Here is a 27,385-nt window from a genome sequence, read left to right on the forward strand (position 1 = left end):
GGATGGAGGGTGGGTGGTGGGGGGGGGGGGGGGGGGGTGGTGTTGGTGGCAGCGGTGGGGGTGATCTGTGGGACTGCAGCTTTTAGAAACAGACACACAAGGAGAGGGGCTTCATTCTCAGCCCAAAGCTTGGCTCAGGCACAGCCCATTCTGGAGGAGAGGGGGACGCACTGCTCTGTAGACTCCGCCGTGTCCATGTTGTTGTCATCTCCGCCCCTATCTGATTAAAGCACAGAGCCCGGCCGCTGCTCCACGCCGTCAAGGAGGAGAGAGGATCTTTTTTTTTTTTTTTTTTTTTTTTTTTTTTTTTTGGTTTGTTGTTGTTGTTGTTGTTGTTGTTGCTGTTGGTGGTGGTGGGCCTCAGATTTCCGAGCGGACCCGTGGAGATTCGAGCTACCGCTTTGTTTTCCTCATGATGTCCTTTAAAACACAAACACTGACCCGGTTTTGAGCCGATGTTGCTGCTGCCGGTGCGCTCTGCACACGCCTGGGTCATGCTCTGCACCTGACAGCCAACCCGTCCGCAGACTTTTCACTTCAGACTTTACCAGGAGGACACACACACACACACGCAAAAAAAAAAAAAACTTAGCATCGCCCTCAAGAAGTTGTTTGCTGCTGCAGCCCTGCGGACTCTGCCCACACGGACTGTTTTACACCAAAATATAAACCCTTGATTTTTATTATTACAATTTTTTTTTTACTCCTTTAAAGCTGCACCACCGAGGCGAAACGGCGACCTCAGTCGATTACCTTTCTTTCCTTTGCTATCCCATGGATATTCACTGCAAAGCAGACCCCTTCTCAGCGATGCACCGTGAGTATATGAATAAGTTTAGAGCCCAGAACGTGCGTGTGTGTGCGTGCGTGTGTGTGTGTGTGTGTATGCTGTGACTTCAGCTTCTGCGCAAAATTTTATCCAACACATTTACAGAGACAGCGCTGGCATTCATTTAAAGGTGCATTTGTAGCACAATTATTTTTTTTTATTAAGGACCTTTCTTCGCCAATGTACTGCAGATCTAACTTAAAGTGTACCTCAAGTTATTTCTCCAACTCTCAATTTTCTCCTTAAAAGCGTTGCCAAAGTTTAAAATGTTATTTATTTGCATTATTAATAACAGTAATAATAATAACAATAACTATAAAACGATTCATGTGAAAATGTTGGTAAATGGCTGTTTGGAGAGAAAATTTCTGGGTTATTTTTTAACATCACATGGGTCAGTGAGAAGTTTTTTTGTTTTGCTTTTTTTTTTTTTATTATTTGTCGAAAGTTTCCTCCTGTCAAAGTTTAGTGTAAACGGACGATTTGAGCTGGATCAAGTAAATAATCGGTGAAGTTAGGAAATAAAAAGTCCCTCGATTAAAATACAAAGCTTTTACGACCTGCGAAGTGACAGATGCTTTAGGGAGAGCACGTTGTGTGCAAATGGACGGGAGCGTGTCGCTTTGTTTACCAGCTCTCAGCTCAGATTAAGGTGGTTAAGAATAAAGCCTGATGAGCTAAAATATATGTAGGAAGCTGTAACTGTTTTACCTCCTGATTTTTTTTTCTTTTTTCTCCATACCATATGCGTAAAGTAGAGCCGGGACTGTGTGTAAATTATTGATTCCTCCTTATTCGCAACATACGCGTTTGTAATATGAGTTATCAAAGCTCATTTTAATTATTTACAGTAATTGTGCAGGAAAATTAAACAGGTTGAAACACGATATCTGCGACATGTGTTAGGCTGCAGGGGAGGAGATGCTCTTGGAAAATATTGCCTAACCACGTCAATGTACAGGGAGAATGGAGTTGTTAAATATTCACTTTTCTTGGCTTCAGAAAGAACCCGAGAAAACTTTTTTAAATAATGACTATTACATTCTATTCTGGTCTTTACTAATTACATTTTAAATTATGCCTATTTCAAAGAAACACACTCATTCAATTCGTTTTTTCCTCTAACGTGGCTTTCGATATTAATTATGTTTTAGCCATTATTACTATTATTATTATTATTATTATTAATATTAGTGCGAAAACACTTGCATTGTTGGCCCAAAAAAACGCCTGTGTACATGCGAATCAAAGTGTGTGTGGTGTGTGTGTGTGTTAGAAGAAATGTCCCTTTTACAGTGAAAATGCAGCGCATAGCGAATAAACGCGCAGGGGACGACCCCGTGTCCTCTGCAGGTATGTAATGTTATGCTCCCCTGTGCTGCTGTTGTATCCCACGCAGGGCACGGCGGTGTGAACCAGCTCGGCGGGGTGTTTGTGAACGGCAGACCCCTCCCGGACGTGGTGAGACAGCGGATAGTGGAGCTGGCCCACCAGGGCGTCCGGCCCTGCGACATCTCCAGACAGCTACGGGTCAGTCACGGCTGTGTCAGCAAAATCCTCGGCAGGTAAAAGGGGGGACCCACTACCGACAGAGCCCTATATGTGTCAAACATCAATCTTCTATAGCTCCTATATGCGCACCCAGCTCTATTTCAGCCTCAGTCATCGGTTATATAGGCAGGTCATTTTTTACGTTTCCTTTTTTTTTTGTTCGTTTTTTTTTTTTCCTTCTTCTTCTCCTTTTTTTTTTTTTTTTTTGCTTGAACACAGCAATTCTGGGCCCCGCAAGAAAAAAAATAAGCATCATAATCACAAAATGAATTGAAGGAGGGAAACGTAAAGCTAATCGTGATCGATATAATAAACGCCAGAAGAATATGAGGCTATATTGATATTATAGGAGAATGTAGGTGATAAAGAAAATATTATAAAGCGCCATGAGGTCACTGGAAATTTGACCTTTAAGTCCTTTAACAGATTGTGAAAGACACGACAGTTTACGGCTACTATAAATTCACCTTAGAGAAAAAAAAAATGCCATTAGAACAATTTTAAGTTGGTGTGATTTTTTTCATCAGTGTAAAATCTGACAAATTAGAGCTACATCTTTTTTTTTTCAGAGCGTAACTGCTGTGAGATAATATTTTGAAATATATTTTTTTCAGCTATCAGAAGGCATTTCAGAGGTATTTCATTTCACACACACTGAATGTTTGTCACCAACATTTATACCAATAGGTCATGGTGGCATGTCGTGCATGCTACTGTAAGCTCACGGAGACTGGCAATAAGGTCTAAACTGTGCTCTTACAGCTGAACTGTCCTTTGTGCTGTTCGTGTCACTGCCTTTATATTGTGTAATTTGAATTACACCGCTTTTCGTTGAAAATCCGCTGTTCACCTTCCAGCTGACACACATTAGGCCCATATAACAGCACACTTCCACAGCTATAATAGATTTTTTTAAAAGCCCATATTTGTAGGATTTATTTATTTATTTTTGGATCATTTTTTTGCCTACATTTAACTACAGAAGGTTGGCGAAGATTTGTTTCCACTCAGACAATTTTTTTAAGCCACTTTTCTCATCATTCAGACGACTGCCTGGCTGGATTGTTGATTGAAGGAGGGATCCATTCAGGAACATGCTCTCTGTCCCCATGCAGGTACTATGAAACCGGCAGTATTAAACCTGGAGTCATCGGTGGCTCCAAACCAAAGGTTGCAACTCCGAAAGTGGTGGATAAAATAGCAGAATATAAGCGCCAGAATCCGACCATGTTCGCCTGGGAGATAAGGGACCGACTACTGGCTGAGGGCGTCTGCGACAACGACACAGTCCCCAGCGTTTCATCCATCAACAGGTAGGTGGGAACGGCTGCTTCAAACCAATTTGATTATTTAGGCGAAGGAAAGCACGCCGAGTTGTTCCAAAGCGCGTAAATTCTTTTCCAAACAAAGCTTATAAATGTGTTGGGGTTTTTTTTTTATTCCATATCTACCATATCCTATCAAAATAAGACGCGAAAAAGGTGATAGTGAGGTGGAAACCTCGCCACTTTCCGCGCGTAAATTGGATAAATCGGCTCAGAAATGATCAGATGGCAATTTTTCGTTCACACACAAGGCTGAACCACAGCCATTTCCAGATCGAGCCTATCTGGGGGTGGTCTCACAAGTGCAATTCAATCCCCTGTGCGGCCCTCCGAGACACAGGCAGCACGGAGGGCTGAGGCTGCTGAGGCTGGGGCCACGAAGAATCACATCTGTCTCGATAAAAACCGATCAATACTGCGTAACCAGATCCAGAGGCGGAGGGAAATGCCCAACAAAGTCGTTCAATACGCGGACCACACTGCGACAGAGGCGGTGGAGCCTCTTTATTGCCAACCAATTGCTCTGTTTCCCAACACCGAGGTGGATGTGGACCGACAATATATCAGGCATGACTAATTTCTGAATGATTCCGATTTTAATACATTATTGCTTATTATTATTATTATCATTTATTATTATTTTTATTTGTATTTTTTATTATTGTTATTGTTGTTGTTATCAACATATTAATACTATAAATTATAGAATATAAAAATTGCACTCCTGGACCAGTGTTTATCTGAGGCTAGATGGGCTATAAAAGAGTTTCTGTTCCACTAAAGCAGCTCAAGCAGCAGACACCCTACACCTTCACCTTTCCTCATGAAACGGGACGACAGTGGACAAAGTGTCTTTAGCCAGAGGACGCTGCTGTGAAAAGCCCCAGTGCATGTGTGCAAAATGAAAAGGGGAAAAAAAAAAAAAGCCCCACAGTCCCTGCGAGTGATGAACTTTGGTTAGGAGGCACTGTTCCAGAGAGTTGGTCATCGGCATTGCATTTTAATGAGCTGAAGAGAGTCTCATAACACATCCAGCTAAATGGAGGAGATAGGCGAATCTTTCCAAAAAAGAAAAAGAAAAAGACAGAAAGAAAAGAAAGAGGAGAAACGGTGGCAAAATTAGTCTGCAATGTAAATTATGGTTTCAACAGGTCTTTTGGGTCGTTCTTTGTTCTAACTTGCTTTAACCTGTTGTTCATATAAGCAGGGAAGATGTATTCACGCATGATTTTGTGAGGACTCTTTGAAAATCTCTGATGATCTGCTGGATGATCTTGGAGAACAGATTTGAGAAACTGTCCTTTGAAACTAACTCAGCCTGCACATTAATAATTAACACAAATACTTTTGGCAGTGCACAAATCAGCCTTTTTCTTTTTTTTTTGCTTTTTAAAGCCTGACCTTACAAATAACAAAACAGTTGGTTGCACTATTTCATTTCATTTCCTAAAGCCTGTATTATCACTAAAGAAAGCTTAATAGTTATTTATTTAATTGCAGTAAAAGATACAAAGACGTGTTTGTCAAAAGTATATAAAAAAAAAATCCTGATTATTTATTAAAACATGTTTTAATTTGTTCATTCTCGCTTGTTGATGGGGAGGATTTGGAAAGATGTGGAGGTTGGAACGAAAGTCAAGGAGAGAAGTAAAAGAAGCCGGCCTAGGCAGAGAGACAAGCACTGGAGTCCCGGTGGTCTCTGTGGTGAAGGGGCTGACCTCTGCTCTGTCGACCAGAGAGGATGTCCTGGCTTTAAACACATTTTCCCTGGATGAATTATTAAAGATTACACAGAGACTGGGTTGCACTTTGTTTTGTTGCCGCAGAGAGGAGTTTCCACCCTCTGCACCATGCCCAGTGGACAAGAGGTCCTAAGCGGCTTTCAATCATATTGATCCAGATTTTAATATTTCTTTGGGGATTTTTTTTTTTTTTTTTTTTCTAACAACAACGAAACACCAAAGTCGTTAATTCACTCATCCAAATTGCTTATTCAATATCAACAACATACTCTCGCAACAAAGTCCTTGAATTTACGAGGCTCCCTCAAGTCATGAGGTCAGATAACTGTTGTGGTGAGATGTTAGAAATTCAAATAAAATATTGATGTGTGTTTTCTGAGGGAGGCTGCTAGCCTTTGTTGCCCTGCCCGAAGGATAGAGCATAGAGGGCGTGTGAGACACTGAGGGGAATGAAAAGAGTCTGATGTACATTTTTTTGCCCCTCAGGAAGTTAACCCTGTAGCTGCCTGATTCAGAGTTGATAGTTATAGCTAGATGTTGCATGCATACGCGAACATCCACGGCCTCATCTGCAGCCTGTCTGTTTTTTGTCACAGCTCTCGAGCAGGAGGGCTTCCATGTGAGATTTCTGTTAGTACGCAATGCTGTCTGTTATTGAATGATCTAAATTTGTATGTCTGTCATAAGATTATCATAGTAATTGTTTGATATAATGCGATCATGTCCCGTAAGAGCCAGAGCTGAGATAGTGTAAGTCTCACTGTATCTTTTCTGTTCTGCTCAAAGAATTATAGCAATTCTCAAATTTATTGCAATTTTCAAAATTAGCACTATCTGTATGGCCGTTCATTTTGCCATCATTAATTTTAAGAATATATTTATTTTGTTCATTTGAAAGCGCATCACGTGCTAAAAGACACTGATGTTTGCAGGGGTCCTGCGTTGGGCCAGTGAGACACTATTGCTTTCCTGTCACCAGTAATTTATAGATCACCATTTTGCATTTGCTGTTCCTCTCTGCTGTTCATCGTCAACTTTTCTATCCCAGAGTTCCAATCAATAGGCTATGATCCTCAGTGAGCCTGAAAGACTCTTGTGTGCTACACTAAGCAACAAAAAGACCAAGAAACTACAACAGGCACCAGGGAGGTGACAGAGAGATACAGACAAAAATACAGACATGAGTTTGAGAGGAGTGGATAAAGAGAAAAAGAGAAGGAAAGACAGATAAGAGAGCGGTGCAGAGTACAGTAAAACAGAGAACACATTGGACAGTAGAGCAGAAATGAGAAAAGAGGATGAGGGTGGTGGTGAGAGGAATGAAAGATTGGGTTTGAGAGATGGAGCGAGAAAGAGAGGAGGAGAGAAAAGAGGGAGTAGGGAGCTGGAGAGGGAGATTATTAGAGTTGGCCAGGTAGAGCCAGTGAAGCTGATCATTGAGGTGAATTGATGTGATTTCATGCTTTGTTTGCAAGATCATTCAGACCAAAGTGCAATGAAGACTTTCCCGCCACATCACATCTTACTGGTATGGAGACTTTATCATATTTCTAACCTCAGAATCCAACTAGATTGAATCCACAATCTCGAGGGGCAGCCTGTATTCAGCCTCACACAGGAGCTGCGAGATTGCCCCTAAGGCCCCGAGATTGGCTATTTGTGACAGGGCCTGAATATGAGGATGCGAGTGCCCCAAACGATGGAGCACTTGTACATGCATGGGTGTAAGTGGACGTGATGTACCGTGTTTAAGCGTCCCGGGGCTAGTGGGCCGGTGTGAAATCTCCATGGTCTGGAAGCCGTATTGATTGATCTGTGCCTGTTGTTCACTTTGCCAGGATTATCCGCACCAAAGTCCAGCAGCAGTTCCACCCATCCCCTGATGGATCTGTTACGCCGCTCTCCACACCCGGACACACCATAGGTGAGCGTCAACGAGGCCACACGCAGATTACAGCGCAGTCAGATGAGCCGTTCAGCACTAAAAAAAACAAAGATAGAAAAAATTAAACACAAACATCCATGAACTTATTCCAATCTACACCCAAATACACAAATGACCCACATACTGTACACACACTAACTCAGCTTTTTCCATCAGTGCCCAGCACAGCCTCCCCCCCTGTGACCAGCGCCTCCAACGATCCCGTAGGATCCTACTCCATCAATGGCATTCTGGGTATCCCTCGCTCCAACGGCGAGAAAAGGAAACGAGACGATGGTAAGGGAGACGCAAGATCCCTTTGTCTTCCATCCTTTTAATTCTCCCGATCACTCCTCTCCCACTTTTTTTTCCCTGTGTGTGAGGAAGATGGCATTTATGACAGCGCTGCAGCTAAGTGTGTTTCTGTGTGCTCTCTCCAGTGACTTGTTATGTTGTATATCAGTATATCGGGCAGGGCAAGTGTTGAGAGAGCGTTGCAATTCAATCAGGTTTTTGAGGCCCTATGTTTTACCATACGCCTACAGAGCTGCATCTCAATTTTATACCATGCTCAGGCGTACTGTAGATATTCCATATAGCTGTCATATAACTCTAATCCCCCCTTGGCAAGGCATCAGCGCTGCTGCTTTTTACATTTCTATATCACAGCAAAAAGCAAAGTAAGATGGTCTTTTGTGATTCTCTCCCCTGATACTATCAGTTAACTACCAGTCTTTTAGCATTCTGCACTATATGATACATATAATAATATTTTACTTTGAAGTGCTGAACATCATTTAAAACTCAATAGCAAAGTATTGTAGTATGAATGTATTCCAGACGATACATTACCAGGGGACGGGCAAGAAAATAGACCTAGATATGTTCAAAGATTAAGTGGAAGCCTAGCCGGTCCTAGCCAGAATTTCTCATTCTTAGGCAAAGCAAGAGTGGACACACACTGCCTGAGGGCTAATAGATTATCGGTTGTGCAAACAATTGGCTTTTTTAATGCCTATGAATTAACATGTCCCTGGTGGAGGCCTGAACAGGTGTAGGAACAGACCGGTGGAGGCAGGGAGGGGGCTATGTTTCTGTGTGCCAGTGTGTGTGTGTGTGTGTGTGTGTGTGTGTGCGTGTGTGTGCGTGTGTGTGCCTATGTGGTGCTGCTTTGAGGTGGCTGATGGGATGATATGGTTGATAATTTATCTCAAAGAGCACTCATCAAAACAGGCCACTTCCTTCTTTTATGTTTCTGTCTCTTTAGTTCTCTGGAGTGGCAACCACTTGGATGGAAGGAAAATAGGACATTGTAAGTTGAAGTTAGACAACCTTCTTTTGCTTTGGTCAATCAGATCACATAACTTTCCTCTCAATTTGCTGTTTTTGCTCTTCCAGGGTTATAAGCTTAGGAGGACGAGGTGGTGGAAGATTTTTCCAGCAAATAATCTCCCGAGAAATTAAAATAAATTAAGCTAAAGTGACTGGAAAAAATCACATTTTCCATTTAATGGCATGCAGTTCAATATACAGTAATGCACAGTGTTGGTAATTTAAATCATTATCAAAGATAGCTGTGAATTTTCAGCAACAAGACCTGCTTTATCGTAAACTAGTTTTTTTAAATGATTCTAAACTTAGCATTTCCTTTCAAATTGAAACAAAGCCATAGGTGTCATTTCAGCTGCAGAAGCGCCCTATGGTAGCAAAAGCCCACCAGAGTTAGCTGAGGCTATGTCATAGCAAAAATGTGCTAAACAAGAAAATAAATACGTACATAAAAATATTAAAAACAAGGGGAGAGCTTGACGATGCTGCATGCCTGTAAACCAATCAAAGATTTCAAACCTGAAAACTTCAAGTCTGTACCATCGCTGGCATTAATCTGACCACAATGAACCTGAAAAGAGGCATTGTACTGCTGCTGTTGTGACGGTGCGTGTTCCCAGTGTGGCTGAAGTCAGCAGTTGCCCTTTAAGGAAGAAAAAGGTCCCCATTACCAGAGGGCTGTAGAGATAATGTAGTGTGACATGCGTTATGTACACCGGGTCCCCGTAAGACGAGCTCCAGGGACATAGGTGCCATAAGAGCCATTAATCTGTCCTTGTCATGTGTTATTGCAAATTAAAAGTAGCATGTTATACTGGACAGCTGCAAGGTGGGGAGGGGGCAGAGAAAGAGAGAGAGAAATGGGGGGATTTGAGGATAAAAAACTGAGGAGAGGAGGAAGAGGTCATGTCAGCCTCAATGAGAGTTGAGCAAGGATTACTTTTAGGATTTTTGCATGCGTGTGTCACCTATTCATGGAAATGTCTGTCATGTGTGTCTGTTAGTAACTCTTTGGCTTCAGATGCTCCTCACGCAGTGAACATAGTGACATTTAAAAGAATTTGCAATTCTGCAGAGAAAAGCTATTAATTCACAAATTAACATCTCGCCCCCCCCCTCCCTCCCTCTATCTTGGATGTGCAAGCTATCGAAAAGACAAAAGAAATAGCCTTAAGGGGGGAAAAGAGAGAGTCTCAGCCCTATCTGTGGAGAGATTGGTTTGCATGTCTGCAAGCAGCGATACCAATTATGCCAGAACTGGGAGAATGCGTCTCCATGCGCCCCCTCCTTTGCCCCCCCACACCCCTCTCCTCCTCCTTCTCCTCTTCCCACCACCATCACCACCCCAGCCCGAATCTATCCATAGCCAGATTTATTTGTGTATCTCATTACAGGAAATGGGATGTTGTTCCTGCCAAATGCATTAATAGTGAAGTGGGGAAATTAGCCTGTTGTACAGCATGCTCTCACTCTGTCATTTAAACCTATGGTGGAAGAGAAAGCCAAGGAAAGACAGAAAGGATTGGGCGACAGCGCCTGTGCAGTTGTCAAATGTCTATAATAATGTTAGCTGTCCGAGCACTAATTTTAAAAGTTTAGGCCCTCCATTCATCCCTGAGAGACGATTTTGAGCTGATTATTTTATGACATATCTGCTCTTGTTTGTTCCCCTTTCTCCCGGAAATGCAGTTTCTGGCAGCTTCATGTAAATTCACTTTCATAGTCCACAGTCACAACTTACTCTTGACCTTGTTGCTGTATGCAGTCAGGTTGATGTGACCTAACTATATGTTTCTTTCATTGCTGGCTTACTGCGTCCTGGACAGAGCCCAGTGGAGCTCATAGGGAGGACAGGCTGTAGGGAACTACAGTGATAAATTAGATGGAGAAAGCAAAGGTCATAACTTGTGATTGTAGCGTGGGTGTGCGATGAGTGAAGAAGGAGCTGATGAGTGTGTGAGCAGGGAGGAAAAAAAAAATTTGCCCCAGCAGGTTGTTCATTCATGACATATAAGAACTGTACAAAGCAGCCAGAGTCATATCAACCTTGTTCAATAGCTGGAGGAAAAATGAATACAGCCACTGATTTGTTCAAATTTGATATTTGGCCCTTGTGGAGATTTTCCTGTGTGTATCTTTTAACACATATGACCTATTTGTGGAGTTTAAATCAGTTAGTGTATGGATTTGAACCTGGGCCTACACTGGTTGGCTAGTCAAGCCAGTCCATGACAATGAGTCAATAGAGGATCACTTTAGAAAATAAATGCATCCAAAGCGAGAGAAGAATAAATGGAATCATGAGCACCATGATGGCCCTGATGGGGTGTGTGTGTGAGAGAAAAGCCCAGGTTTGAGAGGGGCCACAGAGCGTAACATAGAGACAAGAAGCTGTTAGTGCCCCGACAGTGGAGGAGGACACAAAAGGGTCCACGTTGCATTTCTCCCCCTCCTCCTTCTCTGGCCTATTGCTGTCGTTCTTTCTCCCCAACATTTTCTTCAACCCTCCTCCATGCTTCTTCTATCTGGAGTCTTTGCGCATTCAACAACATGGCTGTTTGAGATCCTGTGTATAGTTGTAAACAATATACAATGACATCTGTCACAAAAATATAAGGAGAGGGAAATCATTCAGTGGAGAGGAATCATGTCAGAGAAAAGTCAATTATGGGCGCCGATGCCGAGAATTAATGGAGCGATGTATTACTCAGCTTGAGGAGGGAGAAAAAGCAAGAAAAAAGACAGAATACATTAATTGCGTTTCTACAAATACTCACCACACAGAATGGCAACGCTAAACGACAGACTAGTCCAGAAGAGGACAAAGGAAAACGAAGCAATTGGGATGGAGACATTAATGAGGAAGAATGTGTATGAAAAAATATTCCGCCTATCAATTTCCTGTGCGTTTCCATGCACAAATATGACATTTCGTTCATTTGGAAGTGAAGTAGTAGTACACCCCCCCCCAACACAAACCTGCGTGCGTGAGCACACACACACACACACACACACACACACACACACACACAGAAGTGGGTGGGAATTAAACCACCAACCTTACAATTTAAGACTGTGTTACTCTTGGTTGACTCACCTCAACTATATCAACCCTCTCGTTAATATTACAGGCTCTTGAACTCAATCCAAATACTTATGCACTTTTGTTTATCCATTATAAACTTTCTGCATTGGCAATTTGAATTAAAGTAAATAATATAACTCGAGAGCATTATTCAAAGCATTATTGATGCAGCGTCAGTGCTGGCAGTGAGTACAAATATCAAATAAGCATCACTATGCCTGCTGACAGTCAGTACACTGGTTGGTGGTGCTAAATCGAATTAATAAAGCTCTTAAACACGCTACAACATAACAGGATCTTAACAGCCATGGCAGTGTTGCTGCCTCTCTCCTTCTCTCACCACCACCCCACCACCTCTCTCCTTTCCGCTTCAGGGGTTTCATAAATATAGCTGGCTTACAGGGAAGGAGTGTTCACCCTCTGGGTATACCAGTTTGTTTGTGCTCTCTCTCTCTCTCTCTCTCTCTCTCTCTCTCTCTCTCTCCTCTCTCTCTCTCTCTCTCCTCTCTCTCTCTCCTCTCTCTCTCTCTCTCTCTCTCTCTCTCTCTCTCTCTCTCTCTCTCTCTCTCTCTCTCTCTCTCTCTCTCTCTCTCTCTCTCTCTCTCTCTCTCTCTCTCTCTCTCTCTCTCTCTCTTTTTCAAGCTCAACTGCATTTTTAAAAACATTAACAAATGATCCACAATTTGCGACAGCATCATTTCACCTATCAGCTGAGGACGAATAAGTAAGCAGTCGTCTCACGGCCTCTGATCTAGGAAACCCCATGTCATTGATTTACGGAGAGCCAGGCAGTGTGTAGGAATTCATTTGCCTTTCAGACAAGCCCCCATGTCTACTCTCTTCGGAGTTATCTTATCACGAGAATGGGGAGAGATGAAAGAAGGACATAAAGTGCCACCATGCCAACACAGGACATTAACATCCCCCTTAGAGACAAAGCAAGGCCGAGCAGCTTTTGATCCCATTGTAGTCTGTGTCACAGTAGCTCCTGTCATTGGTTAGCTCTATGTGTGTGTGTGTGTGTGTGAGAGCATGGGTATGTACATATGGCTCAAAGTGTGAGTATTAGTTTGCTAAAAGTATACAGTAACTTTTTTCAGCCTTTCATCACAGTATTGTTGAACAGTTCCAGCATGCCATGTCCACTGGATGAGGTTCTCTTTGTTGCTTTGAGTTGATAGAAAGCTAAATAGTCCTCATACATTTTCTGAGTACATCATGAAATATATAACTTAAGATGACCAAAAAGCACAATCACCATCAAGTCCTTTCCTCTAGGTATAATTTGTAAATGTCTCCGTTGGAGAGTCTTGTTTTTTTTTTTTTTATCTCAGTTTGTCTCCTCGCACAAAGAGATGCAGTCAGCTGGTGCTCTGGGAGTGATAAGAGAATACCTGCTGAGACACCCAAAGGGGTTGAAGAAACAGTGAGAAAATGGAAAAAGCCAATGAGACACACATACACACACACACACACACACACACACACATCTGACAGTCCGGCTTTACACTCCACTTGACACACTGACTGTCAAAGGATGAATCTGATTTATTGCAGCTCCCTTATGATATATGTCAAACACGAATCTCTAATGGCAAATTCTGTAACAAAAAAAAAAAAAAAAGATTTACTATTATTTCAGTTTAATAGCCAAACCATAAAAATGTGAAATATCTTCACTTGCATAACTGAAAGAGTTATATATGGAGGGGAAAAGCATTTCACAAAGATTTTAAGAATTGGGTCTTTTCCCTCTAGTTTTTAAAACACTGCTGGTGTAAACAACCCTCTGAACATCATCACAGATTTTGTGTTTTTCTCATTTGCTGTGAGACTTTTGACTAGATTTAGATCCCAGAAAGTAGCCCATAAAAGTGTCCTGTGATAGGAGCCTATATCATTTTGCTGCCAGATCACAAAGCCTGATTGAGAGCGTGAGGGGTACTGAGCATAAGCATGCATCTGCCAGTATGAATGACAAACACTCCTATTGATCGAGCTCGCCTCTTTTCTCAGACCAGCTGATACATGGTAATTAATGACTCCATTTTCTCCTGTAACACGGACAACAATTGAGTCTCGTACAGCAACACTAATGCTGCACCTCTACCACTGCTAAGCAGAAAACCCAAAGAGGCAGTATATTTAAAAAAAAAAAAGAAAAAACAGAAACGCATCTGCTAAAATACTGATGGAAGGAAAAACACATGTGGTTGAGAAAAAAAAACTGATTCCTTCATAAATGTTACACGAAGCTGAAGTCAATATGTTTTAGTGGTAAAACTCATATATACGTACCAACACACACCTTCCTTTCTGCACATACACACTCACACACACCCAATTGCAGTTCTCTATTCCATTCTCTCCATGGATCTATTTCTTGGTGCGAGTCGGGTTCATCCTCTGGCCTCAGCCATTGAAAAAAGGTCAAGCAGCCGAGCAGAATGGCAATAACGCCCCTGAAATGGTACCATCAGTGGAACATGATTGATCAATTGAATTCCATAGCACAGAAAAATGTGGGATTAAGTAGAGTATTATACGCACAATGAGTTGAGGCATGATGTTCATTCCAAGTTCATTTCAGCTCCCTCCTCTGCTGGCGGATCAGGCAATCAATAGCGGCCTTGCATATCATATATCACCGCTGGCTCGCCCAGGAGAGAACATAATCTGCTGCAAATTTAGAATGACAGATTTGTACGGGAGCTAAAGCCCTCATCCGCTGTTGGTTGTGGAGTATAGGGAGGAAAGGGAGGGCAGCGGGAGGAAAGCGGCAGAGTCGAGGTTCCTGGGATGCTGGCTGGAGCTTTCAGCTGGGTTTTTTTTTTTGTTTTTTTTTTGGTCTCTCTCTCTCTCTCTTTCTGTCTTCAGTACTTGATGAGTGTGCAGAGTTAAAGCTGTAGCAGCGGCAGTGGGCTCCCCCTGGCCGAGTTGATAGGGTCAGAGATCAGGAGAACGAGGGAAGCATAGGCTCATTTGTTTATATAGAGTGTGACCGAGCAAGGAAATGCAAACGCTTGCCCTCAACGGCCCGTCCTCATTCGGCCCTGAGTGCCGTCCCCACTCCATTCTGTTTTCCAGAAGACAGGCAATATGTGGGGGATGGAGAGAGAGAGAGAGAGAAAGAGAGACAGAGAGAGGCAAGGGTAATATGTTCAGGAGGAAATAGTACAGTTAAATAATGGCTCCCCATTTCCCGCCAGCAGAATGAGAGGCTCTGTATGTAATCGCCAGGCCTACTTTCTCCCCCTGAAACACACGCTCCCCCTTACAACTATATATTTGCACTGAAGGTAATCCATCAATTACCATAGACCTATCACATGATGACCGTGGTGATGGTGGCTGCAAGGAGAGGTGGGGGGGGCGGCGGAGAGCTGCTTGAGTGAGTGTATGGGTGTAAGAAGAGGGAGATGGTGAAAAACAGAGAGGGAGATAAAAGGCAGACATGCTGGTGGGTCTCACTGAATTTACCGTTGCTCCCTGTGCCATCACTCTCGTACCAGTTGTGCTCCAAAATGCATTGCTAAACTGCTAGAATCATGCCAAGAGTAAAAGAAGAGCTATGGTTTGATCCCCCTCCCTTCCTCCTTCCGTTCTTCCTCTCCTTTCTCTAGATGGTTCTGATGGCTCTGGCCCTGGCAGCGACTCTCAGGGCAGCGTGGAGAGTTTAAGGAAGCATCTGCGAGCAGACGCCTTCACCCAGCAGCAGCTGGAGGCCCTTGACCGTGTGTTTGAACGTCCTTCTTACCCCGATGTCTTCCCCACTTCAGAGCACATCAAACCTGAACAGGTTGGCCAGTCAGACTTCTTTCTACCATTGAGTTTTTTTTAACCTCACATAGACCTAAACTGCACGTCCAGTTTTAGTAGCCAGCAATAAAAAGATTTACACTGATTTTTAACATTACACAGTGAACGATGGCACACGTTCGGACACAAAAAAGCTCTGCACAACTTCTCGCTCCAAGCAACCTACAAGCCTACAGCCTATTACAGCGGATAACCTTTATTTACATTCATTAGACTGTTAAACAACAAGAGACTATTAATTTTTCCATTGGAACTCTATGTGGGTGCCCATGCAGCCTTAGCAGTGGCCTAATTGAGTTCATTTTCATCTCTGCGCGATCGTGGGGAATTACAGCGGCGATAAATCAGAGGGACAGCCCCTCAGCCTGCTATACAGCCCCTAATGCAGCTAATTACCAAAGTGATTTCTACGGCAAGATCAATACCAAAACGAATTGGAAATGACTTGCAATCACAAAGACTGGAGGAGAAGGTATTACAAAGGCGATGAGAAGGTGGAGGAGGGGAGAGAAAAACGGCATCAGAATGGTCCAGAAAAATCAGTTTTAATTTAATGTAATATTAATCAGGGCGCTTTCCACTCTTTCTGTGCACCTCCCTTTTTCTTCCTGTTTCCAACACCCCCTCTTTTTCTTAAACTGGTGAAAAGGTGGGATATTAGGCTATTAGGGGCTTGTCTGGTGTCTGCGTCAAGGCATTAAAAAGCCATTTTGAAGAGGCCAGGCTGAATAGGCCTCATCCCTCCCACACTTCTGGCAGCCATGTGGTCAGGTCATTCAGGCCCCTCTGTGCTTGCCACTCGCCCTCCGCCTAGCCCTGCCCAGCCCTGCCCACAGCCCATCTGCATGACAAAATGGCTCTTGTGCTTCTGAGGCCCAACGGAATAGAGAGGAACATCCAGCCTAGTGCCAGGGAACAGTTGTAAGCAGACAATTAGAGTTTATCTGGGATAGAGGCAGACAAGACCAGGGTCACCAGCTTGCCCCTGTGGGACCCCGTCCCATTGAGACAAACAGATGCACACACGCAGACTGATACAAATACTCGCAGACACACTTTTGCTTTCAAAGAGTCAGGTCAGGAAGTGTCATCCCATGAACAAACAGGAGTCATCACAGCTGCTGGCATCGCCTTAACCTGAGATTAAAGTGAATTAATACTTCAGATACTGTTTGGTTGTTTTGTTTTCTTGTGCCCCGCCAGAGGCAAGGCTTTTTTTTTTTTTCCCCTAAATTGTGATAAATGAAAGATGGCTACAGCTGTACAGCCAAAATTCAAGTGAAATGCAACAAAAACCGCCAATATAAAGAAAATAATATATGAATGAAATTTTTTTTTATTATTTTTATAATTTTATCAATTAGGTGGTCATCCTGGAGGCAAAGCAAAAAGGTTTATTTTGAGGTTGTACCCACCTTTAAGAAAAAATAAATAAATAACACAGACACACACACACATACCCACCACATGTCTCTCCTGTAACAAAGCCTTGAATGTCTCCTCCCTTGACTGGTCACAGGGATGACTGCAGTGGAGCACAAAGAGCCAGCTGACACCCCGTCCTTTCAATCCCTCTCTCATCCCACTCTCCCTTTCTGCCTTCTCCTCAGACAAGCCCTAATGCATGCATACATCATGGGTCTTGGTAAAGCACAGGGAGCGGGGATGGGTGGTGTTCACAGAATTCACAGGAAATATTCAGAATGAAACACAGTAAGAGGATCACAGACAGCTTCTGCTGAGACACCAGGGGGTTATCTTCTGACATATTTCACATCGTCACCTGACCTGGGAAGATCTGCTCCAAATCTGTAACCCAAAGAGGGCTTGCATGTAGCAGGGCAGTGATATAAGCTAGATCATGGACACAGTATGGTGGAATGTGAAATGATTTGATATATTAAACTGAAATTGTCGATCACAGGTGATCTCTCCACTGACTTTTTTTTTTTTTTTTTGCATTTGTTGTGAATTCATCTACAGGCGAATGAGTACTCTCTCCCATCCCTTAACGCTGGCCTGGAAGACGTGAAGCCGAGCCTGTCCACCAGTGCCAGCTCCGACCTCGCCTCCAGTGTCTCCCAGAGCTACTCTGTTGTGACAGGTACAATCTGACTCATGCTACATTGATCCCTAAAAGAACACACATTGCTGCTGGAGGTTCGAAGACATCTGTTCGAACTTGCAGGACTCAGTATTCAAAACATGAATGGAAAAAAGTCAAAAAGTTGTGTCAAATTCAGTCCAATGATCCACAAAATCTAGTTTACTGCAGCTGGAAAACAACAGCACTCACTGCTATTATAAATAGATGTTAACTGAATAAATGAATGAATTATTTTAGGATTTATGGATGTCTTTGTGTGCATTACTCTCATTTTCTCCAAATTGGTCAACCAAGTGGGGTGGACCTAGCATATAGAGGAAAAATATTACATTCTGCTGCCCCTAATTTAAAATATTGGCTCATTATCCACTCATCAAAAATTTGACTGTGATTTCCCGACAGGCGTGCACATTTTTCAGTAATATATAAAACTCTTACCACCAAATGAAAACCCTAATTCATGGCACTTTTTTGAGGCACTGCGTTTGTTTCCAAAAAGAGGCGATAGATCATTTGAGCCCATTAAATTGTACAGGCCTTTCACACGCTGCTCCTAAATGGCTATTGTGTTAGCTTGGATTGGCCTGCTAACAGACTGACTGGGAGTACTTCTCATAAGAGACAGCTGCTGTTCTCGCTGCGACACGACGTTGTCATCAAAGGCTATGATAGCCTGTTGATTGACAGCGGCTGGAATAGCACCATGACTGGCTGGCTGCCTCACGCTGTGGAAAGAGAGGGAGCAAGCAAGACAGAGAGAGAGAGAGACCCAGATACAGATCAGGCACATGCAGTTCAAGAAACACTGAAATTACAGCGTTTTTCTTTTTTCCCAATTTATGAACTGGCTTCTGTTTTCCAGAGCAACTTTGACTGAGAGCCTGCAGGTAATGGCAGGTGCAGTGTATTGAATATCGTCTATTATTAACTATCTGTATCATGTAACCCACACTAAACCACCTTGTATTGCACACTGGTTTCTTTTGCTGTGCTGTCGAGGTAGATGGCTGCCCAGTTAATTGAAATATTGTTTCATTGTGGCTGCTGAGGCGCTTTCCCAGGAGAGGTTAGGTTTACTGAAGGCAACACTGACTTGAGAATAATATGCCAGCCTTTTAATAAAACGCCCATAATTATGCAGTGGGCATCAAAGTCAATGACTCCACTGTGGTGTGTGCGCGTGTGCATGAGAGAGAGAGGGAGAGAGTGTAAGTAAAGAGGAGGACAGCATGATTGAAAACTGCAGCGGCCCTTATCAAATGATCCCTATAGTCCAGCTCTGGACCCAGGCAGTGAGCTATGGGAAAAGAAAGACCCTTTTTTTATTCCTGAATATGTGGGAGGTAGATTTGCCCCAGAAAGTTGGGCCTCGGGAGAAGAAAGGTGTGTTTTTGTCTTTTATGCTGGGCTCCTCCTATGAAAGCAGTCTCGCTCTGGGGAGCACGCTCATAGCAGGTGGCCTCCAAGCTACCTGGGTGCCTGAGGGCTCCCAAAGCGATACATGTGAGGACCGCAGATTGCATAATGAGGAGGTCAACGAATTAAACTTTCTGTGGAACATGACAACATACTTAAGTAAAGCCATTAAAAAGTGTCTGAGTATTCTCAGCTCCAAATTAAACTCAGAAGTAATATCAGTAAAGTTTTAGTACTTCATTTTCACAACAATGCAAAGTAATGCATGAAGCATTTGATTGGTTGTAGGATGTGAGTGCATATTATTTTTTCAGCCATTAGCCAACCCTGTAAATAGGAATGTACGCCAAGGCTGAAAAAATGCTAAATTGCCTTCCTCACTTAGGCTGAGATCCAATTATCAATAAATTATGCTCTCATACTGGATGGAGCTATGAGATTATATTCATTCTTTAAATGTTTTCTGCTCCTAATTAAAATTCATGCAGTTATTGATCTTGTTGATTTTTATGTCCTGAAATTTGCATAATCTATTAAAGATGAATGATTAATGAAGTGCTCGGTTTTGCATTCCAAGGGCGCTAACGAAAGCAATGTCGGCCATCCTTTGTGTCTCTGTTTACTCTAATGTGTGAATGGCATAGTTACTTAGGAAGTAGGGCTAGACTTTCAAGATCCCTAAATATATTTTATTCTAGATTGAATCGACCTGAAAAAAAAAAAAAAAATCTAATTTTTCTTTCAGCTCTTTGCATAGTACATCTTCAACTGGATCAAAAGTAAATGAAGCATGTTACTGGCTGTAGAAAAGCTCTTGTGCACTGTGAGCCCTTTAGGGTGTCTGAGCATGTCAGGACATACCCCTGGACTCTGGCTCTGGTCCAACATTTGTGTGTCTGCACAAATTGGTGTTAAGATCTAAACAGAGCGAGAAACACAGTAAACTGCAGAGCCTGTGGATCTTCACTTAAGTAATTCTGGTCTTGAAACATGATTAATATGAAGTTTAATATTCTGATATTGTATTACATATCTTTAATAGGTTTGTGGCCAGTGAGGGTTTAGTGGTCTCTGTGCAGGCTGTGCTCGATAATCACTCTCACCAGCGCCTGTAGGGAGGCTGGGTGTAAATGGGCACCCCTCTGACCTCCGACACCTCTAGCAGATGTGAAGATCCAGAGTTATTCCATCTGCCTTCATATCAATCTGCCGCCTCATCTATCTATTTCTCTTTCCCCCTGTGAGAGAAAAATTACAAAACTACAGATGAGAGTAGAGAGGAAAAAAAAAATAAGATTTTCATTCAAATTAATCTCAGCTCAAACATATGCCAGACTCTGACACTATTTTATGACTTGGCAGCACCAGCTACTCTCTGCTGGGTGGGAAACAACAAGCAGCCACCTAACCTGCAGTGCTTGGTGTGTGGCCTGGTGACAAACAGCTTGTCTCAGCTCACTTAACGCCCCCAGCCCCGAGCTCGGAAATTAATGTTTATATCAACCCTGCACAATAGCAACACTAACCTTTGAGCACACATTTGATAATGAATTACTCGAAACATGCAGATGGGGGAATTCAAGCTATCTGGCCCCAAAAATATTCTTTACTCACTCACAAGTGGATGCAGCCGTTGACAATTGTGCTTTTATCCGTTTCCCGTGAAAGTGGTTATAAATTACCGCCTTTACAATGCAGGAAAGCAATAGTTTTAACCAGTTATACTTGAAGCAAACGTGTCCCTGCTGTGACTGTCCTCATATGATTTTGCCCTCCCCAGCCAAAAGTGGAAGTTTTGCTGTGATTGTCAACATACGGTAGGAGCAAAAAAAAAAAAAAAAAAACAGTTCTCTGGTTCTCTGTAGACCGGATGTCAGCCTCAGAAAACAAGAGTTCTGTTGGTAAATGGTTTGCACGGCCAAGTTCCTTGGTGTACATTTAAAAATGAAATGCTCACTTGAGAGAAGGCTGTTGCAGCTATATCCAGACACATCACTCAGAAGAGTGTTGCAGGTTCTTAACAGTCCATTTCTATGGTTGATGGGGTCTGTAGATGTGGTATGAATGGTGGAGCAGAGACAGATGTTGGAGAACTCTATAGCGTCTCCACTCTCTTGGAGATGTGTTTGCTGGGTAGAAGAGTCCCAAAGGACCCTGAGTTTATCTACCATCTCCATCATCAAGGCCTGTGATTTGACAGCCTCCCTTTACCCGGGCTCTGCCTCATCTCCAGGACAATAAGCAACACCATGTCTGATTAGTTTCAGAGTTCAGTGGTCTTGAACGGTGCATTTGTATCAGTTGTTGTTGCGCCGTAACCCCTGTCTATTTGACAACGGTTGCTCAGGCGCTGAGAAAACAGAAGCCTACAGTGGTATGGAAGCTGGAAATCAGATTTAGGGTAAACAGGTTGAGCTTCAGTTCCTGTATGATCATAAAGTTCAGATTCATGTACTAGAGTTCAAGTGGACAAGTGTCCCCCTTATAAAGTGCAGTTCTATGACCAAGATTCAAAGAGCAAGCTGAGTTCATACAAACACAATCCACTTCTCTAAACCGCGTTAATGATTTGAATAAATTCTACTAAGGTCAGGCCTATATGTCTTTTTTATGCATGGCTGCTGTCACGTTGTCCTAACATGGAGCTTCGTGGTTGATTGCTTTGTTGGTGTTTGGCTGGTAGAGGCCACCGATCTAGGTGTAGATACGTTTCTGACAGTTACATTGTCTGCTCTATTGTCTTATTTTAATGAATTCCTGCTTTTTCTTTGAGGGGGTGGAGGTTGTTTTGCGTCATCCAAATCAAGAACAGGGTAACTGGACTTTTGAAAGAAGTTTAAGTTGAAGTGCTTTTATTATAATTAACTGAAGAGCAGAACTGAGCTGGTTGCAATCATTCATGTATGTAGACTGTTTCCAATGAGCTTATGGCACATATTCATTTATAGTACATGTGACAAAGTTATGTTCCATCCAATTAAATGCAAAGCCCGCTCATTACAATATTTCTGTTCATGCCAAAGATTCATGACAACTATTCTTTTCTAATGATTTGATCACAAGTCAAAAATGTGCATTGTACATTGTGTCGTTTCCTCGATAACAAAGGCATTTGTCGAAATGCGATGAGGGTATTCAGTGTAATTGAAGTACTTTTGTCTAAATCCGCGGCTGCAGCTGTCACAAAGACAAAGAAGGGAGGAGGAGATTTGGAGAACCTGCAATAGATTTCTATGGGAAAGCAGACAGTTATGTTGCCTGATTCCCTGGAATTAGGTTCATAGGGCTTAACAGCGTTGTTTCCCCCTTCCATAGAACAGCCCTTATCTTAATGAGGAATTGCAACACACAGTCCTGTTGTAAAACAACAATGATGGGGGAAGCAGCTAATGAGGCTATCATGGTGTCGGGAAAGAGCCATCTCTCCCTAAAGGCCCCAGTGAACAGTCCAGGCTCTGCAGCAGACGTGGAGAGGCCGGAGACAGAGCTCACATTGATTTACATAGGTTTGAGGGGCAGAGCCGGTGAAATGAAAGATGCCAAGACTCATCAGCCAAATTAGATCAAAGTGTAGAGTTTTGAACTGTCTGCAAGCCAATTGTTTGGTTATTTCTGGGAGTGATTTCCTTGTGAGAAAGCAGCCGTGAGATTATGCTGTTTGTTTACCCAGAACCTTGGGGAAATTTTTTGAGCATTTGAGCTTGATTGATCAGGCGAGATGTGTTGTTGCAACATTTCACTGGTGTATGTTTCCACTTAGTTGAATGAATTACTGTTAGATGCATATGAGATTATTATTATAAGCCATGTAAATGAACAAATCAACTGCTTAAGACTGCCTACCTATTCTGCATTCATATGAATCCATAAGTCTGCTCTCGAGTTGGTAAAAGACAGGAAGTTTAGGTTGTAGTTCACCTTTAGTAATGTTCTTTGTCTTTTAGACTCCCTTTAATTCCTACTGCAAACCTGCTAAGGCTACAAAAGCCTGTCTGTTTGATTTATCACCACGTGGCTATGTGCAAATATGACAAATCTAAAAATGGCAGCTGCAACACATTCAATTTGTGTTTGTGCTGCAGCTTTTGAGCATTTAGAAAACTATACAACCACCATCCCACCATATCTGAGTGAATGTATGTGCAGTATGTGAGGAGTTATATATCTACATTATATCCAGTTTCTTTTTTTTTTCTTTTTCTTTTGTTTCCGCCTGGCAGACTTGCACCCATCATATCCACCTTCCATGTGTGTAAAGCGGGAGCCCCATGAGGCATCCTTTGCCCCCTTCACCCCCTCCTCTGTTGGGGACTCTGCTCTAGCTGACATCTTGCCCCACCAGTCCAGCCTCTCTATAGATGCATCTACTCCCAGCTACCCTGCTCATGCCCACGGCCCCTGCTACAGCCAGTATGCCAGCCAGCCCTTTATAGCAGGTACAATTTTAACAATAAGGCCATGTACCCAAATCAAAACCAATCTCACTCTGATTTTTTTCCCTCTATTTAACTCCTTCTGTAAATTTTGTAATTCTAAAATACGCATTTAATCAAAACAGCTAGCATTCACATTGCAAAGCTATCAATTCCAGCCTCCTCAGTGGCCTTTACAGTTTTGTATACAAGAGAAAAACTGACTGCCCCTCATTAACAGCTCTCTCTCCCCCTTTTCATTCAGCTTTTCTCCAGCTCTGACCTCTCGTTTATCTCTGGGGTTAACAATAAACCTCCAGGTCCTTCCAGCCTCATGACAGGCCCGAAGTCTGGGGGGCCCACTGAGGCAAAAAATGCAGGGGGGCAGAGGCAGAGATCTCGTGCTGATGCTGGGGCCGGCTTTGGGCTCCCTGTCCTGTGTGCCCCTTCATCCAGCTAGGCCTGATGCTGTCACTGTTAATTACTAAGCAGAATGTGGAGCAGAGGGAGCGCTCAGTGGCCTGATGCTCCTGTCAGATAGCAGTACATTAATGCTATAGCAGCTGTAGCATCGTGCAAGATATATATATTTTTTTAAATCTCTAAAATTTAGACAAAGTTAACACACAAACGGTGCTAGGCTTGTGACCTGTTCATGGTGCGCCCCTGTTTTCACCAACTGCTGACTGGTACAGGCCTCAGCTGCCTGCAAATCCAGGCCAGCCATTTCAGAAATGGAAGGTCACCATGTAAATTTATGGGTTATCTTTTTTAACATCTTTGGGCATCTTTTCTTTTGACTATCTATCAGTTATCTTGCATAATCATCATTTAATAATAAATAACCTTTTTTTAGTGTCATGTTTAGGTACTTGCAGAACTTGTTTACAGTCAAGGCTTCAAGAAGTGTCTGGTTACTTCGGCCAAATGACACCTGCTTCCATAAGCTAAGTGTTTTTCTGTGTCTGAGCATCCTTGTAACTGCTCTCCTCCTGTGCGCCTGCAGGTCGAGACATGGCCAGTACAACCTTACCTGGCTATCCACCTCATGTCCCCCCGACAGGACAAGGCAGCTACCCCACCTCCACACTCGCTGGAATGGTTCCTGGTAGGTGACACTGTTCCCTTTTTACTAGGCTATTAATTTCACCACATATCCCCCCTTCAGCTGAGCTTGTTTATGTAACTCAAGGTCACTTTAACTTTAAGACGTGGTTTTTCTTTCATTCCTTTAACAGTACACATGTATACTAAAACCTATGCAAACTCATAGTTGCTACTGCGATATTGAAAAAAGTTTAAATCACTGCTCTAGACTCAAAGGATTGAAGAGAGCTTGTTATAGCTTTGTTAGACTGTGGTTAGCGTGTGGTTTGCATCTGCGGATGAGGACATTAGATGAACTCGATAGGCGATCACCACAATCAGTGGCCGTGAGATAGGACAGTTCCTCTCAGTTACACTCCAGCTCCCAGCGCTCATTACCCTCGCCGTGTCCACACAGCGCACTCTCACCAGCCCCGTCGATAAACACTGCTTTTGCTCCTCTCCTCGCCTCCCCGGACACTCAGGGCTGTAGAGCGTATCTCTTTCCCCTCTACTTAACCTGCAGTTCAGGTTCATAGCAAACAGTTAAGGGTCAAAACACAGAGGCGTGGAGGGCCTGTAAATATTTAAATCACTATCTCTCTCAGGGATGAGCTCCAGTTACACGACCAGCAGTGAGGATGCAATAGCTGCCAGTGCGTGTAGATCTCTCCTCCAAACACCTGAAAACACAATTCCCTTTATTGCTCCGAGACATGTACCTCTCACTCAATAATCAGCGCAGGCTTGCAGTATTTACAAGTAAGCTCAGAGTGCACGATATGCGCAGAGGTGAAAACTGATGAAAGAAAATCTGTTTTGCTTTAATAGATTACATACCGCAATATATACACTTTCTCAAAAATACATAAATGCACAAAAGCACAAATGCCTTTTTTTTATCCAGGCTTGTCATTTTTCTTTATTTTTATCTAGTGGCCACTGACTAAGATTTAGTAACTGGCCCCAAACACTGTTAAAGCAAAGGCCATTTTCAGCAGCTTCATATAAAACCTAGCCTTTATAGTCTCATAAAAGAAAGAAACCTGTAGACCCACAGCATCACTCTCTGACATCCCCTCAGCTGCTCATGCTTCCCACCACAACCAGCTCGGGAGGACAAAGAGAGAATGAGAGTCTCAGAGAAGCTATTAGGGAGTTTTGAAGCGAGGCATCATCACTTAAAAGCAGTGGGGGGAAGCACTGAAGTCTTCACTTAAGGCAAGAATAGAGGAAATCCTAAAGACTAACAGGGGATTAATAAAACAATCAATTCACCTGAAGACCACGAGGATGAGCTACACAAGCAGCCGAAACACGTATGACTCAAGAACATTGTTGTGTTACAAGAGCATAATGTAACTTGATTTCCTCATGTTTTTCTTGCTCTGTTTCTCAGGAGGGGACTTTTCCGGAAATCCTTACTCTCACCCACAGTACACCACTTACAATGAAGCATGGCGATTCAGCAATCCAGCATTACTAAGTAAGTCACTTTGTGTCTTACATAGAAAAATATTCATGAACTTTGACCTGACATCAAATAAAGTCATGCATCTCCTTGCTCCATTTATTCCTTGTCCTGACAGCTTTAAACACATGTGCTATATGACGTTTGACCTCATGGTTTCCAACGGCTCGTTCTTCTGTTAACTTTCAGGTTCCCCTTATTATTATAGTGCCGCATCCCGTGGCTCCGCACCTCCCACTGCTGCCACTGCCTACGACCGCCACTAGTTACCATGGAGACCAGCTCAAACTGCAGGGCCAGGGCTTTGGCCTCCATATTGTCCCCGTCTGAGAAACACTGAGGTCAAAGGGAAACGAGGCGGAATCCTAAAGGAAACCCCCACCCCACCCCCCATGATGTAATGTGATGTGGAGGAAGGATCAGCAAAGGTTGATGCCAATGCATCGAGCCCAGCTTCAGCGTTAACACACTTTTGGGCCTAAAGTGGACCGTGGGCGTTCAAAACTCACCCATCATGCCCTCACTCTCTCACAGGCCTGAACATTTCCAGAATGACTTTAAGAGATTATATAAATATATATATTATAAAATATAAATTGAAGAAAAAACGTGTGAAAAATACCATGTGGAAAAAATGTTGTGGGTTTTTATTTTTGTTTCTTCGTTGCTCTTGTTGTTGTTGTTATTTTATTCATGGATCCTCACATTCCTTTACAAGAACTGCAGTATTTTTCTGCTGTAAAGAGAGTTCAGGGGAGATGACAGTGGTCCCATAGCTTAATGATGCAGCGACTTGAACCAGTGTTGCAGGGCCCCTCAGACATTTAAAGAGATCCCGGCTTCACGCTGTAGGGTGGGCTTTACTCTGGTGCTTTGACTACATATTCTGCTCCCATTTCCCCAACTCAGCATGTCCGCCGCCGTTTACTGACCCCGTACTGACCAATGGCAACATCATACTCCTGGTGGCAAACAATCAGATGTAAAAAATGTAAAACATTTTTTAAAAGTATTACAAATAAGGTGACCGTGAACTTTGAATGGTCTTGCCAGAATTTTTAATACTTTAAATTATTTTTTTTCTGTCACTATTTTTTAATGTAAAAAAAAAAAAAAGGTATCAAAGATTGTCACATTTCCCTCACTTTCCAGTCACGTCCACGTCCATGCATGACCGCCCTTTGCTCTTTTACTTTTTTGCACTATAACCTCAGCTTATTTGATTTATTTGGTACATTCACATAAATTTGAGTTAATTATCCGACGAGGCTAAAGCATAAGTTTAAAAT

At 42.8% G+C, this 27,385-nt stretch overlaps 1 protein-coding gene and 1 long non-coding RNA gene across 7 annotated transcripts in view; one reads left to right on the forward strand and one right to left on the reverse strand.

Annotated features, from left to right (window-relative positions):
- The first annotated feature begins 768 nt into the window (after positions 1 to 768).
- pax2a (paired box 2a) lies at positions 769 to 26,426 on the forward strand. 6 transcript variants are annotated; one of them, XM_029520618.1, is made up of 11 exons: positions 775 to 817; positions 2,217 to 2,394; positions 3,496 to 3,693; positions 7,286 to 7,371; positions 7,549 to 7,668; positions 8,639 to 8,683; positions 15,409 to 15,584; positions 17,588 to 17,708; positions 24,546 to 24,647; positions 26,025 to 26,111; positions 26,286 to 26,362. In XM_029520618.1, the coding sequence occupies exons 1-11, from the start codon at positions 775 to 777 to the stop codon at positions 26,360 to 26,362; spliced, it is 1,233 nt and encodes a 410-aa protein (XP_029376478.1). The 6 variants fall into 6 exon arrangements, with proteins under 6 accessions (XP_029376482.1, XP_029376478.1, XP_029376479.1 ...); XM_029520619.1 differs by having other exon boundaries at positions 2,229 to 2,394; XM_029520622.1 differs by lacking the exon at positions 8,639 to 8,683 and having other exon boundaries at positions 769 to 817; positions 2,226 to 2,394.
- LOC115055134 (uncharacterized) overlaps positions 7,325 to 27,385 on the reverse strand; it is a 55,720-nt gene continuing 35,659 nt past the window's right edge. Inside the window, exon 3 of the long non-coding RNA XR_003841659.1 lies at positions 7,325 to 7,428. This is a non-coding gene — a long non-coding RNA (uncharacterized LOC115055134). The remainder of the gene's footprint in view (positions 7,429 to 27,385) is intronic.

The sequence above is a fragment of the Echeneis naucrates genome, chromosome 15, assembly GCF_900963305.1.
Source record: "Echeneis naucrates chromosome 15, fEcheNa1.1, whole genome shotgun sequence".
Taxonomy (NCBI): Eukaryota; Metazoa; Chordata; class Actinopteri; order Carangiformes; family Echeneidae; genus Echeneis; species Echeneis naucrates.